The following is a 23327-nucleotide window of genomic DNA, read 5'->3' as shown; positions in this document are numbered from 1 at the left end:
CCATTTATGCCAACATCAGAAAGTATAAAACACTTCATTCAGAATAAATTTAACATAAGTGTGAAACTTATACTGTGAAAACTATAAACAAAAAGTATGTTAAAAGAAATTAATGAAGATGTGAATAAATAGAAAGCCTCCCCTCCCCACCGTTCTCAAGGATCCAGAAGACAATATTGTTAAGATAGCAATAATGCCCAAATTCATCTATAGATTCGATGCGGTCTGTATCAAAATCTCAGGTGGTTTCTTTGAAGAAACTGATGAGTTAATTCTAAAATTCACCAGGCCTGTAAGGGATCCAGAGTGGGCAAAACTACCTTAAAAAAGAAGACAAAGTGGGGGGATTCACACTTCCCAATTTCAAAACTTAGTATAAACATACAGTAACCAAGACAGTAATACTGGCCTAAGGACAGACAGGATCAATGGAACGGAACTAAGAGTCCGGAAATAAATATTTTCACTATGGTCAGTTGGTTTTTGACAAGGGTACCAAGACAATTCAATGGGAGACGATTAGTCTCGTCAGCCAATGGCGTTAGGTATATACCCAAGAAAAAGGAAAAGCTAGGTCTTCACAAAAACTTAAATACACCTTTGGTTCACAGCAGCTTTATTCACAATGGCCTGAAGTAGAAACAACCCCAACTGTCCATCAATTGATAAATGGATAAACAAAATGTGGTACACCCATAATATGGAATGTTATCCAGCCACAGAAAGAAATGAAGTACTGATTTGTGCTGCAGCGTGGCTGAACCTTAGAAACATTACTCTAAGAAGTCAGATAGTAAAGACCACATAGTCTATCATTTCATTCACAGGAAACGTCCAAAACAAGCAAATCTATAGAGACAGAAAGTAGTTTCAGTGCTTGCCAGGAGCTGGGAGGAGGATGGCCGGCAATGGGGGTGGGGCTTCTTTCTGAAGTGATGAAAACATTCTAGAAATACAATATGATGCTGTTGTGACTTTGTGAACACACTATACATCATACTCGGTATGGATGACCTACGGTATGTGAATTATACCTCTTTTTAAAAAAGCAAGTTTTGGGGCGCCTGGGTGGCTCAGTCGGTTAAGCGTCCAACTCTTGATCTCAGCTCAGGTCATGATCTCACGGTTCATGGGATTGAGCCCCGTGTCAGACTCTGCGCCGACAGCATGGAGCCTGCTTGGGATTCTCTCTCTCCCTCTCTCCCTGCCCTTCCCCCCTTCTCTGTCTCCCTCTCTCTCTCAAAATAAATGAATAAACATTAATAACAACAACAAGAAAAGCAAGTGTCTGGATATTACAAATATTAATCAGATGTGCAAACTTACCAAAATTCTTTTACGGTCCTTTTCGGATAAAAATTTTACTGGCGGGTATTTCTGGGTGAAGCTGTAGAACGTGAAGAGATTAGAAAAGTCAAACATCTCCTGTGAAGATTTTCTCTAGTCCCAACAAAACAAAGGCTAGATTGTGGAGTTATCACTGTCAGCCCTTCTAGCCATTCCAAAGAGGCTACAGGAACCAAGCAACTCCCGGCTCGTTCGAATTCAAGAAATATGCAACCCGCTCCTTGGGCAGAATCAAGCTGAGGATCGCGAGTCCGTGCTTGAGAAGGGAACATTTGTCACTGCACAGGCTGTGAGGAGCCAGAGCTAAACACAAAACACGGGAGGTGGCAGCGTCCTCACAATGCTGTCTGGGGGTCCGGAAGGAAGAAAGCAGCCTCGTGAAGTCACAGATCCAAAGCAGGGGATTGTGCCTTGCAAGGGTAAGAAATGAAAAAACGAAGCCTGTTCCCTTATTCTGGCCGATTTCACAATTGTATCATCTGTTTCTACACCAGTGCCCCCGGACAAGATGACTGGGCATCAGCACTTTCTGTCTCCCACAGTCCGCTCTGAACCCATCTTAAGTGTCACTTTACCCTTCCAATGCCTCTTGCCCCTGGTAAAGGTTCCATGGTCCCCAACCCACACTGATGTTTCGGGGCAGGGCAACGCAAGTAGCAGATAAAACATCAACTGAGAGTTGATAAATGCAGATTTGAAACATCCATTCTTGAAGTGGTTCAGTTAGGAACAAAAGTGCTTTAAGTAAGTTCAGAGAAATCAACTTTGCAGTCATTATTTTAATTGGAGAGGTGCCAGGGGCACTGTCTCATGCCCTCCACATCCCCAGCTGGGATACAGAATGCATTTCCTTAATGGTCGCTGAACTGAACAGAATATGACAGGTCATTAGACAGAAGACCTTGAAGCAAGTGTTTCTCATCTCTTGGAAGAGTGGGAAACATGCTTAAATTGGAGCTTGGGGCAGGAGGGCTTTCTCTTACAATGCAGATGAATTCCCCTATTAAGAGCTTCCAGATTCTCAAAAGGTCAAGTTCCCCTTGCAGACTACAAAACCAGACACAGGCAGGTGGGAGCATCTGAGGGAACTGGTGACAATCTTGGGCTTCTCCCTTACTAGTTCTGTGACCCAGAGCAAGACCCCCAAGAGCTCTGTGCACATCAGGGCCTTCTGCTCCGTCAATGGTAACCACAGCACCTCCCCGAGAGGGCTGCCCTGGAACGGACTGTCTTTACCACAGGCCGCCATGGTGAGGGCCGAGTGAACGTTCTCACAGCGGCCGTGGAACAGGGCAAGCTCCGCCTGCTAGAACACTGGCAGCCTTCAGGGAGCCTGACAGATGTCTTGTTGGCAAAGTGACACTTCTTGTCATTCCAAGTACTTCCTCTATCAGTCAGCTGGAGGGGGGCCAAGCAAACGACAGCACTGCCTGCGTGCACCCCTCACATGGGCCCGATGTCCCCTCTCTTCTCTGAGCGCCCCACATCCACCGTTCAGCCTCAGTCCCAAATTCTGCAACCAGCCACGTGGTGCATCTGCAATGTCTCTCTCCTTCCAGGCCAACCCTCTGCCTACCTGCCCACTGTGGCCCACTTGTACTGGAAAGAAAACAGCAAACAGTTTTCTTACAGGAAATATACTTAAAAAATAAAACTGAAGGTCACATGTGAAGTACAGACTGATAAACCTACTTCAAACAGTGTGTGCTAAAACTTAAAAAGAAAAAAAAAAGAAGACATTGGCTGGGCTTCTTGCTGTTTTTCTTCAACATGTAGCAACCAAGTTTCAGATTTCGTATGTATGATCAAGCGATTAAAGTGTTAGAAAAATTCTCACAACCCTCATTTCTTCCTTTTAGAAGCCAGGCACACAAAGCCAGACGCAAGAGCAGGGGGAAAGCTCCTTCGGGGTCCTCCTCAGTCCGCACTTCACACTGTTTGCCTTCCTGCAGCCACAGATGACAGTTATGGGACTGCATGAGGGGACTGAGCGGCAACCCTGAGGTGGTCGTGTGAGGTGACTGCATGGCAACTCTGAGGTGACTGTGTGAGGTGACCCCATGGTAACTCTGTGACAGCATGAGGTGACTGTGTGGGAACTCTGAGGCAGTGACTCCGGGGGTGACCACATGGTAACCTGTGACTGCGTGAGGTGACTGCTTGGGAACTCTGAGGTCACCGCTTGAGGTGACTGCGTGGTAACTCTGTGGTGACAGTGTGAGGTGGTTCTGATGTGGTGCTAGCTGGGCCACTCCTTCAGCACATCATTCAGCCCTCCCCTGCTGCACTTGCCAAGCACTGAACAAAGTGGGTAAGGAAGAGGCATAGGCTTCTTTAAAGGCATGAAGTAGGTTAAAACCCTATGTAGTAGCATACTGGCTCATCCATACATTCATTTGGGAACTTTTTAATGAGCACCTATTTTGTGCCACACGCTGAGGATACAGAAGCAAACAACATAGAGGGTCAAAGGCCCTGCCCACATGAAGCCTGCAGTCGGCATTTCTGAGTATGAGAGAGACAAGCAAGCAAGGGAGGCAGAATGTAGCACGAATTGAATAATGGAACTTTTCTTACCCCCCAAAATTAATCCTTTAGTAATTATTCTATGCCATTCCAGACTCTACCCTTACTGTTCATTAAAGTAGCAATAGTAAAAACTGTTTTTACTTAGAATTTAAATTCTCATCATGACTTGCTATCTATTCACAGAAAATATAAAGATATGGAGATGAAATTAAACAAATGGCAAGCAAACTCTTAAGAAATGGGAGGGGGGTGCTGTAAAGAAGAGAAAAAACTCACACAACCCACTTACTCAGGCTTCTCAAAGGGCACTGTCCCCATTTCTTTCCTTGTATGAATATAATCTTTACCTTTCAAAAATATCCTTAAATATCTTGGGGGCCACTTTGCCCCCAGGTGACAAGCACATCAACACAATGTAGTCCAGTTATATTCTTATCTTGCTCACGTCAAGATGGGTGTTTGATCATTCTTATCATATAAATCAGTCAAGAAAAATAAAACCCGACAGAGCTCCATCGATTTCTACCACAAAGTCTTGTCCATACTTGACTTTCTAACACACACAACAACTCGGGCTCATCTGTCGCCTGACTTGATCACCAAACTGGGGAACAGAACCAGTTGAGGATGAATAACTAGTAAAGCAGCCCCAAGAGGCAAATGCTTGACCTCTACACCCATCCTAAAGGGAGCTCTCACAGCTTGACAAGAATGAGTTACTGGTACTTTCTTCAAAATTACTTTCATACTTGTGCTTCTCTTTCCTGTTTAAAAAGCACAAATATTGTCACAAAAGTATCAAAAGGAATCATAAAATTCTCCTATTTCAAGAGATCTTGTGTGTAAGCCATTGCTTTAGGGAAGTGTTATACAATTGATTCACTTTTCATAAATGAGTATTACTCTCTAAAGAAAATAATCACTGGCGGGCCTTTTTTTTTTTTTTTTTTTTGGCCAACATAAAACCTGGTTGGTTATTTCTTACCATAAGCAATTTTTTTTTAAGTTTCAACTAAAATCTCTCAAATTCTACCAGTCTTATTAAAGGTGGAATTTCTGGCTCCCATCCAGTGAAATGTTACCAGCAGCATAATTTCAGCCCAAATCACAGCAAGAAAAATTTAAAGAACAAATAACAACTTTATATTACTAACTCAATCTGCTAAAAAATAACAACTTTTAGTACAGCAAGAGTTAAAATTAATAGTTTGTATGACTGCATGTAAACTATCAATTGAGGACAAAGAAGAAAATGATGAACATATTTAGTTTGATGATTCTTCACCCTTATTTCTCTGCGATCATTTATTGCAGACACTGAAATCAAAGAAAAAATTGCTCTCCATTTCTTCTTTTATGAATCTGGGCTTGATAAAGGCTCATACAATACTGATACACATCATCCAAACCCATGCCAAGGTAAGGAAAAAAAAAATAACGTCAACTTTAATGAGGGTTTTCATTTTTCTGTTTTAAACCTCTAAAAACCCAACTGTTATGCTGGATGCACAGTTTTCCAGATAAACTCAAGGGAAAAGTTCCAGTGCCCCGAGCTCCCATGTTTTGGAGAGAGAGGGAATGTGGGTACAACAGAACTACACACAGCAGGAGGAGAGTCGGGGAAACACCAAGACAAAGGGTGAGGAGCAACTTGCTCTGGAATCTGATTCAAGTAAGTTCCCACCATATTATACAATTCTTCCCTCCCAGCCACTTCACCTGGACTCAATTCTGGAACCTTCCTGAGGTATGGTGACAAGCAAACAAGTGACCCCTAATTTCTTACAGTACTTACATATAGTACTGGGTTTTAGACCCTCAGGTTTTTTTTTCTTCTTTTGGAATTCCCTCAGATTAATCAGTATATGCTAGAAACCATCTGATCGCCTTGCATAACTTAAAAGAAGGTAAGGCCTAGCCTCAACTTGTATGCCACGAATTTTCAGGAACTGAGAAATTCACGGGGTTCAGAAAAGGAAGATTTCAACACACCTAGATCCTATCTTCTTCAAATGTTTGGAATATTTGAGTATTATATTCAAATCGGGATTAAAAACCAAAACCAAAACATTTATGTGGTTATTTGTTTAGATATGAGAGTTTGTAGAAATCAAACTGACGGGATAACAGAGGAACGACTTTTAGTGTAGGATCTGTGTGGTTGAGCTTCAGGAAGACTCCTGAAACAATTAACTTTATTGAAATAAATAAGTTTTTTTTCCTAGAGAGAATCCATAGCTTTCATCAGAAATAGTTTGTAAAAAGCAAAATAAAGGAAGATAAAGCTTTAAAAACACTGCATCAAATTTGACAGTAAACATCTACCTTCTCACAGAAAAAAGTTCTTATGTTGAAAGCACCTAACACCTCTCATATTATAGAATTACATGGTTAAAAAAATAATGACAGAGGTGAGATGAGCTTATATCAGATGCTGACCTTCTAAAGTCAGTAAATAGAAGGATTTTCCTTAAAAACATGCACATACCTTTTCTCCAAATCTCTGATTTTCTCTCTTAGCGGTTCAACAATCTAAAACAAAAATAACCAAAATTACTTTTGAAGCAAAGAGAGTTCTCCACCATCCCTCTTTGATGTTCCACACAGACATGATGTAACACAAATCAGATTTTAATTTCTTCTACTATCCACTTCCAGTTTGAAATTAAGTTAGATCACTTGAATCACACGTTAAGAATCGAGATGATAAACTGTATGTTGGAACTCTTACTCCAGAGACACTTAAGTCTCTCTCAGAAAATTAACTTTTTACTTTCCTTACTAATGAGCAAAGTGGTTGAGGCTCACAAAAAACAGACAGATCACCACCACCCATTCTTTTTAGAAACTAAAGAATCCCCTAAACGTTGCCCTCCCCTAAAAGCTTAACCTCTTGTTTCTGCACGTAATCGCCATGTCATCTGCTCAGCACATGAATGAATGGCAGGCTGTGAGCCGACCCACAATGCTGTGTTTTAACACAGGGAGCTCAATCCAAGGGCTTCTCCAGGACTGTGACATTTGGCTTCGAACCAAAATGAGGGACTCTCCATCCCCTCCCACAGCCCACGTCACACTAGCATACCTATATCTACAATTATTTGACTAAAAGCGTAAGCGATTATTTTCAAACAGAAGGTGTATAAATCCACCAGAGGAGCTAGCTTTCTCAGAGGTGGGTGTGTAACTTCCCCCATCTGTGCATGTGGGCACCCTCTGTGTTCCCGGAGTCCCAGCATCTGAGTTGGGCTGGTTTTCCTTTCAACATCTGCTCTGGCACTTGCCTGCACCCCTGGTACTCACCTCCCCCTAAGAAATTCTCGAAGGTCACTTGAGAAGTCGTAACAAACTTTTAAACCCATTTTGCCTCTGAGTAGGAACTCAGTACATCACACCTTGATAAAACAGACAAACACTAACACAGGGATGCATCCAGAGCATAAGAGACAGAAAGGCTCCTCTAAATAAGGGTAAATTTTGGAGATGTTTTCCAAATCACGTATTAGCAGCAAGCCGCCACACTAAAGACAGCAGCACCAGCGAAGGAGCTGAAATTGACAAACATAACGAAAAAACCAGAAACAAATTACGGGAAAGGAACTAACCTCTTCAATCTTGCTCTCGATTTTGAGTTCACCGTTTTCCTGCATAGACCTGTTGAGTAGAAAGCTACAAAACTGAGATCCACTGAAAGGCTTGGCGACCTCAAGATTTATTTGTGAGCAAAGCACAACACACACCGACGCCTGCAGACCACCTCGCCGCTCCCCTTCCCAAACATCGGTCCCGGGCTCCAGTTCCCTCCAGAAGGGGGTACACCAGAGGAACAGAAGACAGCGGAGGAGAGGAAACCTCAAGTTCATCTCACCCCCTCACCTCTACCGCAGAAGGGTTATTTCTATTCAACTAAAATAATCTCACTTGCATGTTACACCCAACGTGGGATTATAAATTAGAGGCAGGAAGCGTGTCTATAGGAGTCCAAGTCTGTTGGCTGGGTTTTCCTGGGGCTTTAATGCAAAATGGAGCTTTTCCAAGTGAAAAAACAGAGTTCCTTTAAATGGGATCTGAGCACCCCTCCTAGTCACACACAGAAAGAAGCCTTTGTCAGGAGATACTCATGACCTAGCGGTGGGAATCAGATCAACGCGGCCCCACCGGCCTTGCAAAATCTACTCAATATGAAAAGCCTGGTGGGGACACAGCAACCCTTTACCCTAGTGGCCTCCTGCAGGGACATTCAACTTCCAAACTCACCACGAGCACCACAACCGTGGCTGCGGCTCTTTTATTTTCACCACCAAGAAGTAGAGAGTGGAGCAAGTTTTGCTTCAAACGTAAAACTGTACTAGCAGTGCCAAATTTGTTTTTATGATGAACGCCTGTTATTATTATTTTTTTTTTTTAGAACATAAACACAAAGATTTTACTCTTCTGAGTGCCCCTCCCGCATTTATCATGAAGAACAAATAATGCACACTCAGTCGGAAGCCTCCCTGGGCCTGATCCTGAGGTAAACAGATGACCTCAGCCTTCACGGTCTGCTCCCAGGGCCAGGGGCCAGCCGTGGTTTCCCTAAGACAGCCTCTTTTTCAAAAGGCTTTAGAAAAGCGCGCCCCCTGTGTGCCTGCTTGAGCCACCCTGAAACACACCTTACATTTCAGCAGTATAAAAGCTAGGGTCAGCCCCTTACTGCGTACCAAAGGAGGGAAGGGACCCTGAGGTGGGCAATGCAAGGGAGCCAACCAGTAAAAATGGGTAAGTAGCAAAATCAGATGTATTCCTCGAGAACGTAAGGAGAAAGACAAAGCTCAGGTGTGCGGATAGCAAAAAGACCCAGTTTTGTTCTTTAAATATTCTTCAATTAACCCATGACATGTAATGACTGAAATGCATCTACAAAACCCCACCAACAGCATCCAAGTTATTAAAAAGAGTTACCTCATGTTAACGAAGTTGCCCCAAACAGCTGTAAGGGAAAGAAGAAGAAAATAGGTCAGTATTTAACTTCATGACATTCAAGGATTCCAACGAATAGAATTTTAATATTTAACCAGTATTTTCAAGTACACTAAGAAATCTGAATTACAGCTCACGAAGACAACAAAATGCACACTTTTAAAGGATTAAGTCCTACTAAAACGTAAGTGAAAAAGGATCCTATGCCTCTCTTTAATTCTGGAATACCTCTTGTGGGGTCTGGAGTTCAACTATGCTTGTGTTTGGATAAACAGTATGTCCTCAACCTTTGTTTGAGGAAAAGCCAGGCAGGAGAATCAAAGAACTGCAGGCCTGAAAGAGATCCCAGGGCTCGGTGCAACCTCTTTCTTTAAATCTCTATGAAACCAAAACCCAGAGAAGTTAAATAACGGGCCGAAGCCGTGGCTTAACCTCACCTGGAAGTCCATCATCTCTCAGCACTTTCCACGTCTCTCTCATATTCCAGTTTCCGGTCGGCTGGCCTGCCTCCTTGATCATAGACACCCAGAGGGTGGGTCATCATGTGTACACAGCTGGTGCCCAGTAAATGTGCACAAATCAGCCCCAGCTGCAACACTGACGTCCTGCCATGGCTGACTTTGAAACATACTACCAGACCACAAGCGCCCATGTGACATCACGGAACAGAGGATTACTTCATAAGGAAACCTTCTGCATGAATGGTTCTAATATTGTGTACGCATTCCTGCTTGTTTGTTTTATATTTTTATTTTATTTTTGAGACAGAGAGAGACAGAGCATGAACGGGGAAGGGTCAGAGACAGAGGGAGACACAGAATCTGAAACAGGCTCCAGGCTCTGAGCTGTCAGCACAGAGCCCGACGCGGGGCTCGAACTCACACACTGTGAGATCATGACCTGAGCCGAAGTCGGACGCTCAACCGACTGAGCCACCCAGGCGCCCCTACGCATTCCTGTTTGGCTCTTATGTAGTCACTCCCCAAATGGTGAACACCTCCTCAGGGCCAAGTGCTCTTACATGCTGGGGAAAGAGAGAGAGCAAAGACAAAGACCCTCCCCATCCTGGGGATGGTGATTCTGTGAGCTGGGAAAGGCATTAAGGTTAGTACCTACTCTGAGGCACCTTCTTATGGTCATCCTCCGGTACGTAGTAGGGTTTAACAAATATTTACAGAATAGGACTCAACTTCCCAAAATCACATTTCACTGATTCCATAAAAGCACATTCCCCTCCGAAAGGAGGAAGCAACTAATACATAAGACAGCAATAAATAACTAAAAGTGGCAAAAATGCAAGAAATGGGAGAAATTAAAATAAATCCATGCTACATTCCTTATTCATAAAAAAAAATAATGTTTTTTACCTTTGGACCATGTGATCTTACTTTTGAGTATTATCCTCAGGATACACATTTATACACAGTAAAGTTGCCTTCACAAATCATGGCTTTATACTAAAAAGGGGGGGAGGGAAAAATCAAAATATCCTATGATGGGGGAACTGTTCTATAAATCATGATACAGCCATTCAATGAAATCGCAAAGCCATTAAATATCACTGTGACTTTTATCAAACAGAGAAGAAAATAACAAGTGTCGGCAAGCATGTGGAGAAAAGGGAACCATCATGTACTGTTGGTGGGAATGTAAAGTGGTGCAGCCACTACAGAAACCAGTAAGAGGTTCCTCAAAAAATTAAAAATAGAAATACCATATGATCTAGCAACTCCATTTCTGGGTATTTATCTCAAGGAAACAAAAACGCTAACTGGAAGAGATACGCATTCTCAGGTTCACTGCAGCATTGCTGACAATAGCCAGGACACAGACACAACTCAAGTGTCCATCACTGGATGCGTGGAATATTATTCAGCCATAAAAAGAAACAAAAAAAAAAAAAGGAAATCCTGTCACTTGAGGTAACATGGATGGACTCTGAGGGCATTATGCTAAGTGAAATAAGTCAAAGACAAACACCGTATGATCTCACTTATACGTGGAATGTTAGAACAAAACAAGAAACCAAAGTTGATAGATACAGAGAATACATTACTGGTTGCCAGAGGTGAACATGTAGGTATTGGTGAAATGGGTGAAGGTAGTCAAAATAAAAAAGTCCTGGGGATGTCATTTAGAGCATGGTGACTACAGTTAATAATATAACATTGCATAAGTGAAAGTTGCTAAGAATGAATCTTCAAAGTTCTCATCATACACACAGTGTAAGTATGTGATGTAATGGATGGTAACCAGAGTTACATAATATATATTATATATTATGGGTATTTATATATAGTATATTTATAGTGTATATAGTGTATTTATATATAGTATACATAAATACATATTATGTAATATGTACTAACACATTATATGTTGTTATTTACTAAATAATACTGTTACACGTCAATTATATCTCAATTAAAAATATAACTATGAAAATACATTGTAACATGGTAATGCAATTATGACCATTTCGGATGAGAAAATACACATGCAGTATGACTTCCACTACTAAGAACCACGTAGAATAAAAAGACGGTCCGAAGATGCCAAAATATTGTTCAAATGGTGACATAATCGTTTATTTTTCCATGCATCTATGTTCCTTCCTACCTTGTTTTCTAAAAAAGGAGGGAAAAGATTTCCAAACCTTTGCTGAACTCTTTGCCCCCCACACCATGTGCCCCCCTTTCATGTGCCCCCCCACTACCATGAGGTGGCCCCCACCCAGAAGACCCAGGAACATCTGGGTCAGTGGTCAGCTTGGACACCCAGCATTGTGGACCAACCAGCAGTTGCCAAACCCCATGGATCCTGTTCTCCACTATGTATCTCAAATAAACACATCGTCTCATTTTGGCTTTAGGATTCTGCTGCTTGTCAGAATATGCCAGGAAGCAGTCCCTCTCTGGCTGCGGAACCTCAGGAGGGGGGAAATTAATTATCCATTCCTTAAGATGCCTTCAGGATAGATAACGCCTTTGACAGCCTTTTCAAATCATTCCATGGTTACTAGTTTATTCGGTTTCTTTTTAACCTTTTCTTGAGTGGGTTTAAAATGTCTCAGAGACATTTCTCAATCCTTCCATCATCCTTAGACTACCTCAGAGCACATAAGGCTGCCCCCTCTCCTAGACATCTTCTCCCTACTTGAAGTACAGACACCAGGGCTCTGAGGGCTCTCCCCTTCCCTACTGGTCCTGTATAAACACTCCTCCCCTGGGTGGCAGGTGAGGACCCTGGGATCTGTCCTGAGGAATAATGCTCATGACCACATCGTTGCCACCCTTAATGAGGGGATAATAATGGCCATCATGGCTAATGCCCAAACCTATTCTTGTGGCTCAGACTTCTTCCATTGGCTCCCTGCACTTGGACAAACCTCCTGCACTTCCCAGTTCACCCCCCGGAGCTTCATGAACCCCATCTCCCCTCCTCACCAATCAGACCTCCACGCCCACCCCCCCAAGCCCCGCCCACCACTTGCAGCTTCCACCCTCCCTAAAGCAGCTCCACCTGTGGTGGTCCCCTTGGCCAGAACGCCTCACCTGAGCATTCCGTTGTTGGGAAAGCTTCTTCAACCTCCCTCCCTGCTCCAGGGGACAGGAGGAGACCCTCCATGTTGTCACAGCACCCACACTACACACCTCTTTTTAATAGGCGGTTTACAGGTGGGTTTCCCTGAACACCAAACACATGCAGCCAGCCACCAAATTAGTGGAATGGAGGAGGTAAGGAATGTTTTCACTTTATTACACTTATCCCTCGCTTAGTACTTTTATCTTCAGAAGTGTTATTACTAATTAATCTTTAAGATGTTTTTATGTCAAATGTTTTTGGCCTCCTTTTAAATTCTCAACAGCTACACCGCCTGCTTTGTTTTGAAGAACAAAAAGGACTCAGCACCCAGCTCAGACAAAAAACACACACAGCAGGCAGGGAAAGCTCCTGAATTACTGCAGACTCATTTCAAGGGGGGAAAACACAAGCAATTTCCAACAATTACAGAGCCTTGTTCCTGGTGTTCAGTGTAGACTAGCCTAGAACCTTGCACAGCATGGAGTTTAAAAGTTAAACACTGCTAAAAATTAATGTTGCTCTTAGAATTTTGCAACCTGCTTAAGTTAATCTGACCCACCTTACAGTGTCTCAAAAGGATCTCTGAGAATTACGAATAGCCGTATTCTATTGATGTTTGGACTAAATGGAACTAAATTAAGTCAATTACATACCATATAAGGACTCAATATTAAGAAAGGTATTTTTTAAAAAAGATAATTATGGGGCACCTGGGTGGCTCAGTTGGTTGAGCGTCCAACTCCTGATTTCGGCTCAGGTGATGATCCAGTCAGGGTTGGGCTCTGTGTTAATAGCCTGGAGCCTGCTTGGGATTCTCTCTCCCCCCCTCTGCCCCTCCCCCAGTACTCTCGCTCTCTCACTCTCTCTCTCAATAAATAAATAAACTTAAAAGGAAAAAAAGATAATCATTCGCCATCACTAACAAATGGCTTAACACCAAATTCCCTTACGCTGCTTTCAAGATATTTTAATTTATTCTAATTTTTATTGCAAAAAATACTTTGCATGCAAACTGAGGCACACTGGTTTCACGATTCTTTTACTGTCTGTATCCAAATTTCATGCTATGCAAGGAAACCCTGTTCAAGAAAATCTATCACATAGAAATTTTCATTTAGGGCAAAAAAAATTGAGTGATTTTTAAGGGTATGATTAAAAATGAGTGTCTTCTCCACCAAAGAAAAAATTAAAATGCTAACTCAATGCTTCTGTGGTCTCTATTAATCTAACATGGTTTCTTAAATATTAATCAGGTATCACTTTTATTTATTTTATTTATTTATTTATTTTTTAACATTTATTTATTCTTGAGACAGAGAGAGACAGAACATGAACACAGGAGGGGCAGAGAGAGAGGGAGACACAGAATCCGAAACAGGCTCCAGGCTCTGAGCTGTCAGCACAGAGCCCGACGTGGGGCTCGAACTCACGGGCTGCGAGATCACGACCTGAGCCGAAGTCGGACGCCCACTGACCGAGCCACCCAGGCACCCCAAGTATCACTTTTAGAATGTAATTTCTCAATCTGCAATCTGTGGGTCTCCACTGAATTCCTGAATGAGTTTCAGGAGGTCTGGGAAAATCCTAGAAAGTCCACACAAAACCACACATACAAAGCTTTCAAAACTCCCCAATAAAAGTTTGAAATTTCAGAGGTGCACTGGTTTTAGAATGTTTTAGATAGGATAGATTCTGAGTTCTTGAATGCCAGACTTTAGTGAGGCACGGATTCTGCACCAGCAACCCTATTCCCCTGTTTTAAGTACCGTTGTAACACTGGATCAAACAAAAACTACCATTTCTGTTTCACACCTGACATTTTCAATGGTTGAAATAGGCTTCTCAATGTTTTGTTGGGCATTCTGATCACCATTTTCACCTAGAAAGCACATGTATTTTTGCCCTAAGTCAGAGGCAGAAGAATGAATTAGGAAAGCTGCTCCTCTGGCCCAGCTAATGGGCACAAACCTGTATGACACACAGTATACCCCATGTGCCGGCAGGCGAGGACAGCCAGACACGCTATAAACCAGCATGCCAGGGGCTCACCGACTCAGCTTGGTGATGTTAGGACAGTACAACCACATGGAGAACCCATGCAAGATTTGCCCTCTGTCTCGATGTTTGCTAAAATCCTTTCTGGCTCATTCACCAGCCAGCCAGCCAACAAAACTGGTGCCTGCAGATGCGGAGGGCTAAGAAGACCCTGTGCATAACTTCACCTGTATAGTGGGCAACATACACATGATGGTCAGCGAGGACCAGAGGAGGAGGTGAGGCTCAGCTGGAAAGAAGCAGTAGGGTCCACCTGGAACCACAAGGGGAAACAGCTTGACCCCGTTCATGCAGGAAAAGGTGGAGCGCCAGCCACCCACAAAATGATGGGGAACCCAGATCATAAACAGTCCTTCCAAGACGGGGCAGTGGGGAGAAATGGCATGCCCGACAAACTGCAGTAGAAAGAGGACAGGCCATCACATAAATGTAGGTCCTTTTTAAAAATGCAACATTTAGGGGCACCTGGGTGGCTCCGTCAGCTAAGTGTCCAACTCTTGATTTTGGTTCAGGTCACGATCTCATGATTTGTGAGATTGAGCCCCAGTTGGGCTCTGCACCGACAGCACAGAGACTGCTTGAAATTTCTTTCTCCCTCTCTCTCAGCCCTACCCTGCTTACACTCTCTCTCAAAACAAATAAATAAACATTTTTTAAACATGCAAACATTTACATATTGAGCCCCTGCTAGAAGCCAAGCACTGTATGAGGTCTTGCAGCAAATGCTCCTAATCCATGTTCCCTTTGGACTGAAAAGGTTCTGTGAGACCTAACATGGCTAAGAATTAGCAGGGGGGGCAGGAAGAGAGTGGAGTGAGGGTCTGTGTTCTCTAGTCTCAAGGGATCAAATCTGGCTTCCCAGAGCCTGTGAGGCCCTACAGACCTCTTGAATCAGAATCTCTGCAGAGGAGCCTGGGCATTGTATTTTTCAAGTGCCCGCTGGGGAAGGTAAGAGCCCGGCCCTAGGGATCTGGTGACCTGCCACAGCCACACTTCACCTTTGCCCACCTATCTGCTTATACAGTCCAGCCTCAAAACACTCTGGTCCCTCGTAATTTCTCCAACATGCCAAGGCTGTTACTCCTGCCTCAGGGCCTTTGCACTTACTCTTCTCCCAAATGCCTCTTTAACTTGCCTCCTTCAGTTCATCTAGGTATTGGGTCAAGTTACCTCATCAGTGAGGGTCTTCCTGACCACCTATTAATAGTGTCCCCCTTCTCTCCTCCCTCCCATACCAACCTGCTTCTTTTTCTTCACTGCACTTATCATCAGACAATATACCCAATGTATCTATCTATATGTGCTTGTATGTTTCCAGCCCAGAAAATGGAAGTTCCGAGACAGCACAGACTGTTTCATTCACTACTGTTCCCTAGGAAACTGAGGTGCTTCCTCGTGATATTCAGCGCTCATGCAGTATTTGTTGAAAGAATGAAGGAAAAGCTCTCCCAAATGATTAGGAATCCCAGTTCTAAGGCAGGAGTCATCAGCAAACTTTTTCTGTAAAGGGGCAGAGAATAAATATTTCAGGCTTTGTGGCCAATAGGATCTCTGAAGTCACTACTCAACTCTGCCACTGTAGTGTGGGCAGAGTCATAGATAATTCACAAAAGCGTGACTGTGCTCCCACACGACTTCATTCAAGGACACGGGAATGTGAATTTCGTGTGTGATGAAATAGGATTCCTTTTTTTTTTTCCTTTTCTTCAACCGTGTAAAAATTGTTGAAACTTTCTCAGCTCAAGGGTGGGCTGGATTTGGCTCATGGTGCATAGTTTATCGTTCTGTGCTCTACAAGAAGTAGAGGCTGCCATCGACCCAGTCCTGGGAGCAGAAAGGGGACGAGAGGTCACCGAACTCTGAAGATGCGGGCTGCATACAGGCAGGGACATCTACTGGCCTGTGCAGGGGATGCCCTCGGAGAGGTGGGAGGGGGGCAATGCTAGCAGAAATACCCTGGGGAGGGAAAGACGAAGGTGTAGGGTCACGTGGGCCATGAGGGCTTTCCTGACAAGCTCCCCATGGGGATTTTCTGTTAATGAACCAAATGTGGGCACCCCTGGTTTCCCTTCCTAGCATTCCCAGACAGCGGGGCTCTGGTTAGTGGGCGACCAGCTCAGAGTGTGATGCAGGGCAGCTGTGTTCTGGCCTAACAGGAAGTAGGGGTGTGAGGGACAGATGGGTCGAGAATGGAGAGGACAGGAGGGAACAGGCGGTGTATCAGGGTGGGGGTGGTGAATGGGTGTTATCAGGAGACGGCTGGGGGAGGGGACCATGGTCTGGGATTAGCACATATTCCCTTGGATGCATCCTGTAGTGATCCAGGCTAAAGATGTCTACTAGGCAAGTAGAAACAGAGGCCTGGAGCTGGGAAGGCCAGCGCCAGCCAGAGGTGCAGGTAGGACACCTGCTTGTGACTCATATGTCAGAGGTTCAAGAGAACGTGGCACGGACTGCTGCATACAGCCAGGTGATGGCCACAGCCCTGGGGAATCTCGTGACAAGGCCAAGGCCTGTGACCAGGAAGCACAGCGATGCCAGTGTCACCGCCAGTGGCCCCCCACAGGCCTTTCTTGCTCACTGTTTCTAGTCACAAGTCATGGAGCTATTATCTCCATTTCACAGCTGAAGATAGGAGCCACGAGGAGTCTCATGGGACTTGCTCAAGGTCACAAGGCCAGTGACAGCCCTCACTCCCCCAACACTTCCAAGTGTGAGGCCTCATTCCCAGGCCCCAGAGTCACCCCCATCTCTGGTGAAAAAAGACATCTTGATTTTGTTTTTTTCTTGTCCTGTCCTCCAAGCTAATCCCCCAGCCTCAGCGGCCCTGTGTGTGGCGTGTGCTCCAACTAAAACTGAGTGACGCTGAGGTCATGAGTCCTAAGGAGGGCAACAAGCCCATGAGTGCTGAAGACGCTCCCTATTTCAGCAGAGTGTGCAGCCATTCCCATCCCCGCTTGCTCAGGTCAAGGAAACTCTAATTTAGAGAAGCATTCAAATCAGAAGCCCTGTACAATACCAGGCACCTGGAGCTCGTGGAAAGTGAGTCTTACTGGCAGAGGAAGTTCCAGCCACGCTGAAGTACATCAACACGGCTGCACGCATTCTGTGACTCTGTTTACTGTTCCTCTCAAGGTTTTCTGAGCGTGTTAACTACAACAGAACGCCTCGTCTGGGCTATGACTCACTTTGTGCCAAGTGCTCACTGCAAAGCTGTATGGTGTCATTGTGTTTTGTACACAGTGCCTCCCTGGCGGCACTGAAGACCTGCCCGAAAATTCTTGGACACGCCTCCTGTCAGGAGGTGGGGCGTGTGCGTCCCCCCCTTGAATCTGGTGGACTTGTGACCCTCTCCAGCACAGGGGAGGGCAGAGGTGATGCCATGTGGCTCCTGGACTGGTCGCAAACAGCGTGCCCTTCCGCTAAGTTTGCTGGCACGCCGGCTCTGGGTGCCCTGGGCCGCTGTGGAAGAGGCCTGATCACCCCGCTGGCAGACAGGTCACCTGCCGGGGCTAACAGCCAGTCCTAGCTGAGCCGATCCTCAGAGGCAAAGATGTGGCAGCAAAGAAACCTCCAGCAAGTAGATTCTCCAGCCCCAGCCGTTTGAGCCATTCCAGCTGAAGTTCTGGAGAACTTCTGCATTTCCAGAAAACTTGTGCAGAGAACATCTGCATTTCAAATTCCTGACCCACTGCTTTATTACATAGCATAAAAAACGGCTGCTATTTTATACCACTAAGTTTTGAAGTAACTGGTAAAGCAGTACAACATAAATAGAAACGAAACAGACAGGTATGTCCCCAGCCCTTTCGTCTACCGATGAGGCAGACCTCGATTCAACCCAGGGTACAGGATTTAATTCCTCCCCACTCGACGTATCCCCTACCAAGTGCATGTGTACCCTTCACCGCGTCCAAGCACAGCTTTGCACAGACTCGTCGCCTTGGTAAAACCCTGGGTCAGGGCTACAGTCGTGGGGAATCCCTCCCTCCCCAGCCACCTCCGCCTGAACAAAACTTTAAATGTACTGAGGAAAGATGCATCCTTGCTCCCAGCCATGAGCCTCAACAATCCTAGTACCAGGAGACAGCAAATATCTGACTCCCCTTGGGTAGCCTTTGAAGCTTTTCAAATAAGAATACACACTTTTTCTTTCATGCATTACTCTCGTAAGAAGAAAAGTATTAACAGTGTTTAAATGGATTGGAAGGTTCAAATTAGGAGATCTTCTTCTGTTTTTAATTCTTCAAACAAGAAGCCACTGAATGGGGATCCTTGCTTTCTGCCTGACCTGAAGGAGCCTAGCTCCAAAGCCTGAACACTGGGCAGCCAGCCAGGTCTGTCACTGTCCTAAGCAGTTACACAGGATGAAAACTGCCCCACAGGAAAAGGATACTTGGGGTGGCCGAGCAGACCCCAGTAACTGGCAGGCTTCACAGGCCTCACGGAGAGCACCTGCTTATCGGACCTCCCTGCGACACTAGCTCTCTTCTGGGCCCTCCCGGAGGCCAGGCTGCAGGGACAGCACCTTCTAGAGCCTGCCCTGTGTTCCCTGCATTCGAGGCTGGCAGGTCCTGAACTTGAGCTGTAAAACACTTGAAATGATTCTGACCTCCTCACAGGCTTACCTAATAAAAGCGTACCAATATTCCCATGGGAAAAAAATTTGTCCCAAGAAGTTCCTTTTTTTTACAAAGTGGTTAAAAAGGCAAGAAAGCATGGGCTTTACACAGGACATCTGGTCCTCCAAAGAGTATTTACATGTTAAAAATGTCGATATTAAGTGAGAACAGAAACTTAGTAGAACCAATATTTTTTGCCTTTTAAAACTATACACATGTTTAAAACTACCCACAAGTGTATTCACAGAATACGTTTCTACACTTTTCTATTAATTTCTACATCTTGCAAGAAGAAAGTGTGAAATATGTTTTTTTGGTCTGGAGAGGACATTGAGTTCCTTCTGTCCCTTCCAGGTAGGGCAGCATCACAGCCTGCAAAGCACAGGGTGACCTATTAAATTCTCCCAAACTGGTGAGAAAAACTTGAAATCCAAAACGATTAATTCAATTATCATCTCAAGAAACTACTATTCTGTTTTAAAAGCCTGGATAAGGGGCACCTGGGTGGCTCAATCAGTTAAGCCTCCATCTGTCTGACTTCAGCTCAGGTCATGATCTCGCAGTTCATGGGTTCCAGCCCCATGTTGGGCTGTGTGCTGTCAGCTCAGAGCCCAGAGCCTGCTTCAGATTCTGTGTCTCCCTCTCTCTCTGCCCCTGCCCCACTTGTGCTCGGTCTCTGTCTCTCAAAAATAAAATAAATGTAAAAAAAGAAAAAAAAATTTTAAAGCCCGGATGAGAGAAACACTCTTCCGTGGGGACTCTCCATAGGTGCGCAGGACAAATGGTTGTTTAGAACAGAGCTACACGAAGTGTGTCCCTGAGCAGTGGCAGGAAGCATCATGTGGGGACTTATCTGAAATGCCTAAGGCCCAATGAGGGCTTCAGATCAGAAACTCTGGGGTGGGGCACAGCCACTGGGTTTTAACAAGGGCTCCAAGTGATGCCAGTTGCCTTACAATCTGAGCACCTCTGCAGGAAACGGCCTCCCTTTGATCTTCTCCCATGTTCACATTCTCAGACACCCCATGTTTTGTTAAGAGGACAACAGAGTTGGGGTGCCTGGGTGGCTCAGTCGGTTAAGCATCCAACTTCAGCTCAGGTGACAATCTCACGGTTCATGAGTTCGAGCCGTGCATCGGGCTCTGTGCTGACAGCTCGGAGCCTGGAGCCTGCTTCGGATTCTGTGTCTCCCTCTCTCTGTCCCTCCCCTGTGCTTACTGTCTCTCTCAAAAATAAACAAACATTAAAAAAAAAAAAAAAAGTCCTGAGCATGCGCTCCCTATATACGTACATGCACACTGTAAAGGATGAAAAAGAAGTGCATACACATACACACACACACGCACATAGATGTTCCAGAATTTCGGGGCACCTGGGTTGCTCAGTCAGTTAAGTGCCCAATTACTGATTTCAGCTCAGGTCATGATCTTGACATTCGTGAGTTCGAGCCCCACGTTAAGTTCCATGCGAGTAGAGTAGAGCCTGCTTGAGATTCTCTCTTTCTCTCTGCCCCACCCCTGATCTCTCTCTCAAAGTAAACAAACATACTTTAGAAAAGTTCCAGAATTTTTCACTGCCCCCCGCCATGTGAAGGAGGGTTCCACAGGGCACACCCTCCCCCACCCTAATGCCAGCCACGCAGGATGCACGGCTCATCCCCAGTATCCTGGCCTCCACTCCTCCACCTGTCATGAATAGGCCAGCACGGTTCCGAACATACTCAAACCTCCCTAGGCTTCCTACCCCACCGAATGTCTTAGGGATTCTTACATCATATTTCCACTTCCCACTTAGGAAATCATCAGTGCCTTCCTTATAGATGGTCTGACGTCTCTGATAGAAACCAAGTTGTTAAGATAAAGTTTGTTTAGGAATGGGTCGCTATGAGCTTGACCCAGCACACTTAGGGACAGAGCCTCTGTGTTACATTCACTGCACAGCCAAGTCCTGACATAATCACAGCATTTGACTTTCTCCCCAAAGTGGTTATTGCTCCCTCCCTTTGCCCAGGAGGAGTGCCCTCACCAAATGCAAGCCAATCCCTGGGTTCTCTCTGCCTGTCCTCCTGGGCAGGACACCCGAGGGACCCTTCTGCAGCCCCCTCCAGCTTTACTCACTGCCCTTTCACGCTCTCCCCCGGCACAGTAACACTGAACCTTGATGTCTGAGTGCACTGTGCTTGTGCTGACTTCAAATCCTGGCCCTGTTCTTCCCCTTTTCACAGAGGCCCTCCCAACCCTCCACTTCTCTGGGTCAGGTGACTCTCTTCTGTCGTCTTTCTAAGCCCTATGTGGGCCTTACCATCCCTCAGATGCCCTGTCTGACCCTTTCTTGGTACCACTGCAGAGCTTTATACCTGCTTCTGTCTCTACCTCCTCACCAAGGTCACCAAGGTCAAGGCCCCTGTCCTGTCCATCCTATCACTCTGCGACATAAACAATGTAGCAGAATGAAAATTACAATCGAACTTCCACACACTGACCTTGAAAACCCAAGACAGTCTTTAAAGTAAAGCTTTAAGGGGCGCCTGGGTGGCTCAGTCGGTTGAGCGTCCAACTTCGGCTTAGGTCATGATCTCACACTTGGTGAGTTCGAGCACTGTGTTGGGCTCTGGCCTGGAACCTGTTTCAGATTCTGTGTCTCCCTCTCTCTCTGCCCATCCCTCACTAGCACTGTGTCTCTTTCTCTCTCTCAAAAATCAATAAAAACATTTAAAAAAATAAAGCTTTAAAATTCCAAATATTGAGTTATCTGTAACAGGTGTCACTCTTATTCAAGAAAGCTGTAAGAACAAGAGTTTGAAAGGAAAGAACTCTCCCATTGAAAACTTCAGCCATGCAAAACCTTTCTTTAAATGAGGACAGCCTATGATACATACATCTATCACTGAGATCTAGGCAACCATTTAGATTTCTGAATGAAATCTGTGTTAAAAGATTTTTTCCATATATTAAATACAAAAGCAAATCAGAGAAAATCCATAATATAAAAACATTTACATTTCAAAAACACCTAAATATATTTTATGAACACATAATGCACAGGAAACTAGGTGATTCATACATACATCTAAATTGTCAACAAGTAACAGACAGGAAGGGAAACAGGGTTAGCTAGAAGGGGGAGGAGCAGGGAGAGGATCTTCCAAGTGCTTCCATACTGTTAGGATGTTAAAATTATGAATTAAAAATAGACCCCCAAAGACACATATCAATGCCCTCTGCACCTTACCATCCAAACGTAAATTACCCTTAACCACTGAAAACCTTTCTTTCCTCCGGGTTCAATTCAGCTGGGTACTCAGAGGCAACAACCTATCAACAGAAAGATAACCCGGTATTTACCATGATACTTGTAACAACTATATGTCTATTTCTTGCAGCTGGAATTAAAATACATTCTGTTCCCAAATCTTCACCTGAGAAAACCACTACTGCCTCTTCAGGAAAGGAGGCAATAAATTTGTAAACTCGTTCCACTCAAACATATTCTCAAGGTTCTACTGCATGGTATTGTATTCAATTAAGTAAACATTCAAAAACCGCTTAATCTGCACAAGACAGTAACATAAAATCTGGAGACACAGGTACGAATAAGATAGAAAAATGCCAGACCACCCTGGAAAGCAAACATGCACTTGGATTCTTCAATCTTCGCCTAAGGCTACCAAATAAGGGCATCTCCTTAGTTTTCTGACAAAAAGAAGAAACAGATTAACTAAAGAAAAAGGAGAGCAACAAAGGGTGAATCCTTCCCAGTCCAGCCCAGCATCACTGCTATGGGCAGGAGAGATGAAAGCATGCCTTTACCATCCCTGTAACAGATCACAAAGCCTAAATCACAATCGCAGACCTCACTTCTCAGGATTCACCCTGAAACTGACCCAGAGTTCTTGCCCTCTGATCAATTACTACCCAGTGGGAACAGAAGTCCATAGAAAGCCTGCATTTCCAGACCCTAGCACAGAGCAGGCCACTCAATAAACATTTGCTGCCCAAGTAGATGATGAATCTGCTGAAAACTAACAAGCAACAGCTCCGCTTCCTTTTCAACTAACTTCCAATGAGCATCACTGATTAGGTCTGATAGTAAGCTTGGTTGGATCTATTTTTAGATTGCCAAAGGCAAAGAAAGCCGGAAGAAAAGGTTTGTTTTTTTGTTTTGTTTTGTTTTGTTTTAAGTAGGTAGGAAGGAAAGGACAGTTCAGACTCTTCACCACAACTTCCAGAT

The 23327-nt window shown here is 44.5% G+C and overlaps 1 protein-coding gene across 2 annotated transcripts in view; it reads right to left on the bottom strand.

The window, feature by feature from the left end:
• UXS1 (UDP-glucuronate decarboxylase 1) overlaps window positions 1-23327 on the bottom strand; it is a 95973-nt gene that overhangs the window by 57820 nt on the left and 14826 nt on the right. Inside the window, exons 2-5 of one of the 2 annotated variants that reach the window (XM_030310296.1) lie at window positions 8818-8845; window positions 7482-7545; window positions 6365-6408; window positions 1327-1387 (exon numbers count right to left, since the gene is read on the bottom strand). In XM_030310296.1, coding sequence (XP_030166156.1) covers window positions 1327-1387; window positions 6365-6408; window positions 7482-7545; window positions 8818-8845 — 197 coding nt within the window. The remainder of the gene's footprint in view (window positions 1-1326; window positions 1388-6364; window positions 6409-7481; window positions 7546-8817; window positions 8846-23327) is intronic. The other variant, XM_030310297.1, reaches the window with a different exon arrangement.

This window comes from Lynx canadensis, chromosome A3, assembly GCF_007474595.2.
Source record: "Lynx canadensis isolate LIC74 chromosome A3, mLynCan4.pri.v2, whole genome shotgun sequence".
Taxonomy (NCBI): domain Eukaryota; kingdom Metazoa; phylum Chordata; class Mammalia; order Carnivora; family Felidae; genus Lynx; species Lynx canadensis.
This window is presented reverse-complemented; position numbering and strand designations above follow the sequence as displayed.